General features: G+C 45.0%; 1 protein-coding gene across 8 annotated transcripts in view; it reads right to left on the bottom strand.

Annotated features, from left to right (window-relative positions):
• The window catches only part of celf2 (cugbp, Elav-like family member 2), a 202,228-nt gene extending 199,174 nt beyond the window's left edge, over positions 1 to 3,054 (bottom strand). For 2 of the 8 annotated variants that reach the window (XM_020613273.1, XM_020613282.1), the window contains exon 1: positions 1,062 to 3,053. In XM_020613273.1, coding sequence (XP_020468929.1) covers positions 1,062 to 1,114 — 53 coding nt within the window. In that variant the 5' untranslated portion in view covers positions 1,115 to 3,053. Of the gene's footprint in view, positions 1 to 1,061 lie in introns of all 8 variants that reach the window. The other 6 variants (XM_020613277.1, XM_020613285.1, XM_020613274.1 and 3 more) reach the window with 5 other exon arrangements.
• Between the last annotated feature and the right edge of the window lie 1,795 nt (positions 3,055 to 4,849).

The raw sequence follows: 4,849 nt of genomic DNA, 5'->3' as shown, positions 1-4,849 counted from the left end.
TTTTTGTAAATACACAATTTTGTCCCCCCCCCCCCTCGCCCATCAGCAGTTCACTGAAATATGCCTGCTCTACATTATTCCACTCATTTTCTATTTTGGATTTGTGGATAATGATGGTGGGATGGAGGGCAGCGGGGGATAAAAATGATAAAAGCGCAGAGGGAGAGGCATGCATTAAAAGAATAATTTGAGGATCTTGAGGGTTCTGTCTCTTCTCCCTGTTTCTAAAATAGAATTTGCGATAGTCCCCGCCACTGCCTCCAACTCTGTCGAGGGAATAATGACTTATTTATCAAATGGCTGAAATATTCAGGGACAAGGCCTTTTAAAATTCTGCCTTTTAAATTCATAGGCTTTTCTGCTGAGATGCTTAATGACAGCGAATGTATTCATAGTGATTTGCAGGTCGGAGATAGAGCCTTGTGTCCTGCCTATGAGTCTAATAGCTGGTTGACAAAAAGAAAAAGTGCCAGCTCAAGACAAGGTGAGCTAGAAAAGCGTGACCTTTGACCTCGTGGGATGTTCAGTGAATCAGATTTGTGTCGGGACCGGCTCCTCATGCCAACAAGTTAATGGCTGTGTTGCTGGAGCAGCGCTGAAAACATGTTTTGCAGCTCAGGAGATAAAATTTAATGGGTGGGGGGTGGGAGTGATAAATGAGTGTTATTCTTACTTCTACGCTGGAATGGACGAAGTTTGGAGATGATGGTGGTGATGAAGCGCTGTGCTGGGCAGCATTGGGGGTTACTGACATGTACGCGGGCACAGAGCGGCTTGCATGCGCCAGACTCATGACAGATCAGACGAGACGAGGGAGAGGAGCCCAAAAAGTGGAGAAAGCGCTGTACTCAGACTAGACTGCAGCCAAAGGGTGCGAGCAGAGTGTAATTACGCACCGCAGCAGCACGAGAACCAGAGCTCAGAAGACAGCGACCTCCTGCTGGCGCAGCGTCCCACCCTTATTTTCTCCAAAACACCAACGCACTTCTGTCGCTATTCACTCTCTGCTATCACCCCGTTCTACAAAGGCGAGGCTGTGGAGGAACTGAGCGGGCGCTTACCTTAACACGTTCCAGCTTTTCAGAGGGTCCAGGTCTGAAATTATAGAAACCATGGTCAACTTGCTGGGCAGCACCGGGAGAGGGAAGGGGTGCGGCAGAATAAGATCGAAAGAAAAAGCGGCGCAAAGGCTGTAAACTCCGTCTGCGAATGACAGCGATTGCTCGGATGCAACCCGTCCTGGTTGTTCAGTGGGTGATGAGCGCTGTCACAGCTCTCTCTCTCTCTTTCTCTTTCTCTCTCCCTCTCTCTCTCTCCCTCCGCCCCCTCCTGTACAAAGCCTGCGCTCTGCAGACGCGTCTCCACGCTTCGTCCGGTCCCTCTTTGACAGGAAGGCTGCTGCTGAGATGCAGAGATGTACAGCGAAGGAAGGTAAAGCCCACCTAGAAAACTCAATTACCCAGCTTCTGTTTTTTAAATACACCGGAGGAAATACAGTAGGGTTTCCATGCACTGTCAGAGCTGGCACACACTGCGCCGCACACTGTAAAATAGTGCAAACAACATCCATCTCAGCGTCTTGTTTTGTTTCATTTTAAGGCTTAAACCTCCTCTAAAGATGGATTGTTTCTTGCCTGTGGGGAGGACACGTCTCACATGCTCTGTTACTTGTTGGATTCTAAGACCAGTATTAAAAGAGGAGACAAATCACAGCCAGAAAACGAGCTGGTTTGCATTGAGGTTAAGTGAAATGATTATTGCACTGACTCCAAAAGAGGAGTTCACACAAGAATAAAACGTCATTTAAAACACTTTTCTTGATCTACTTCCAAAAAACAATTGTTAGAACAACAATTATATGAAGGTTTCCATTAAAAGAGATTTAGGTTTAAAAAGACCAAAGCACAAATAATTCTGCTTTATTATCCACCCAGAGCTGATTAGAAGCCACTTGATGCTGCAATGATGTGCCAAGTATTTTACAGCTGAGACCTCATCCAGGCACAGCTGTTCGCTGAAGTGTGGCCGTTACTAAGTTGGAGGCATCATCATAACCCTGCAGCGCCTGTTGGTCTCTGCAAACTCCCATCAGCGCTGACTTCCTGTCTGACACCACCACATCCTGTTGATGACTGTTTTCTTCCCCCTCCCCCCAACATGGCAGCAGATGCATCATCTCTGGCGGAGAATGACAAGGCAGCAACCAAGTCCCACCCATTCTGATTTGCCATCTCTTTGCTCATTGGGAAAAAACAGATGAGCCCCGGTGGAAGAAAAAGAAGAGAGTGTCAGAACTGTGTCTGTTTCAGATAATTGTCTGGGACAACAGAGCAGAGTGTCTGAAAGTCTCTGCCACCATCACTGGAGCTGCAGCACAAGTGGTTTGTTATTTTCAGGGGTCGGACTTTAGTTATTGCACTGGCACTCTCAGACACCGGTCAGTTTGACACAAAGCTGCTTGCTTGGAAGAATGCTCTGAGCATGAGTCATAACTCAGCCTTCTTTCTGCTTGATCAATGCACATTTTTAGCTTTCCCAGCTGGTGCTAAATGTGTGACTGTGTGCCACAGAAGATCATAAGTTCCATCAGCTGAAGCTAAAACAGTTTTTTAAAAATCTCCAAAATTGGGGTTGCGGGGTTTCCTGCAGTCATGAGCTTTGAGGTAATTTCCAGTTGACATTATGCAGAGTGGAAACGCTAGTTCACATGGAAGTAAACAGAGTTTGAGCTACGAGTCCAGCACACTGTAGGTAGGACATAACAGTAATGCAAAGCTACAGCCTGGCGCTCTGAGCATCAGCAGCCACACTGCACTGGCTTTAAATAGACTCAATTGGACATCTGCTTCACTGAGGAGGAGGATGGAGAGAGTTGACAGCATCTCTCTCCTCTTCCTCTGTCTCTATTTCTGTCTCTTGCATTCATATAGACACGGACGCAAAGCACACACGCAAATCAGAGAGCTCATATAGAGTTTAGTTTTCATCTGCACAATTCAAATTTCTGCATAACAAACACGGTGGCATGCGGGCCTGACATCCTGGAGAAGGTGTTGGTGCGTCTGTACAATTCAGTAATGCATGCAGTAGAGACCAGTCTGCAGGAGAGGTGAGACAACAGGAGGTTTTATTTATCATCTTCTTTATATATATTTTTGTTTTCTTCCTGGACCTTTGGAATCTGCTCTTTTCTAGATTTTCTTTTGTCTCTTTATTCTGGAATAATGATTAATATTATAGGATTATTTCAACTTAAAGTATCATGCAGCTTAATTGCACAACATAAACTCCAGATAAGAAAAATGCCATTAACAACTGTTCACCTGTGAAGCTATTCTATGAGAAAGAAAAACAGAAACAGCTGCAGTGTGGTTAAACAGGAAAAGTGGGAGAAAGGTGCAACAGCCTGGTGCAAACCAGGATTCACACTCCTGTAGCTCTGTGAGCTGGGTATGCAAATGACAGTCAGCTGCCTGTGTGCGAACACGCACCCTGCACTGTCACTGCCTGCCTGAACTTACTGATGCCATTATTCAGCAGAGGATTAAAAACCCTCGGACTCCACGCTGTCACACACGCACAAGCACACACAGGTTTTCATCATAAACCACAGGCAGAGCCAAAGCAATATCAGCGTGATAAACACCTTGTATTTCCCACAGCTTCTTTATTCGACTGAATCAGGCAGATCTGTGGACGAGGAGTGAGGTTTATGTCATCATGCGTATGTTCGGCAATGCTCATTTCAAATATAAACAAAGTCGGTGTATCTACAAACCACCCACTGAATACTTACCTCAATGCATTTGAAGGGGGGCTGGAGATGAGCAGAAAAGAAAAAATAAGCAGAGGATGTGGATGAAATAAGTATATGAGGATTATTTCATAAACAACAGGTTTTTCTTTTCAGTGTAAGTCATTTGATCCTGTCAAATATGTCTAAAGCCAAACACCCACGTGCTCATTGTCTGAAAAATGCTCTGTTTATGAGTCTCCCCCTGTTCAACCAACGAGTGGAGCGGTTGGCTGCTCGGCTCCACAGTGCTCAGCGAAACTACAGTTGGAGAAGGCAAATGAGATTCAAATCGGGAGACTGTAAAGTGGCACAGGCCCGGTGAGCAGGTTTGTTTGTTTGTCCCGCATTGCAATCAGCATGCCAAATTGCAGAAGGCCCTCGTGCTTTGCCTTTCCCTCCGAAACAGCCGACATAGATACAGACTAAACATTTTTTCTCTCACCTGGGCTGTGTGAATGTCTGTCATCAGGAAGCCTGCACACACATAAGGGGCACTTTTGCACGTTTCTATCCCCTTTCCATGTACAGTGCTGTACGTGCTGATTTCATTATGGCTGGTTATCTTTTATGTTTTCACTCCATGCATTGGATTTCAAGCTGCTATAATCAATATTTTTAGAATAAGAACGGATCAAATGACTGTGTATGTGACTCATAGCTGCGAATTAACAGATAATCATCACCTGACCCTGCGGTTCCCCTCAGTCCTGCAGAGCATTTTAGCACCCTCTGCTTATTGTTTAGATTTTGGAGCCTGCGACTTTCCTATTTGGTTCATTCTCACCAAAACAGAGCTAAATGGCTTCAAATTAATGCTACTATTGTCTGCTGGGTGTGTAAACATGCAGCAATTTCGCTAGCAAATTTATAAGTGAACATACTTTATGCTCATGTTACAGCTTGTTTTTATTCCTCCCAAATGGTCAAAAATCAGTGAAAGGGTGCTTAGACACTTGCAGTTTTGGCACTTGGAGCACACTCTGGTAGACAAGACATGCACAACAAAAAAGATAATAAGATGTTATATGAAACTTTGGTGCCACTTTGTCAGCA

Source organism: Monopterus albus, unplaced genomic scaffold (assembly GCF_001952655.1).
Source record: "Monopterus albus unplaced genomic scaffold, M_albus_1.0 scaffold132.1, whole genome shotgun sequence".
NCBI lineage: Eukaryota > Metazoa > Chordata > Actinopteri > Synbranchiformes > Synbranchidae > Monopterus > Monopterus albus.
Note: the sequence above shows the minus strand (reverse complement) of the source record. Positions and strands in the feature narration are given on the sequence as shown.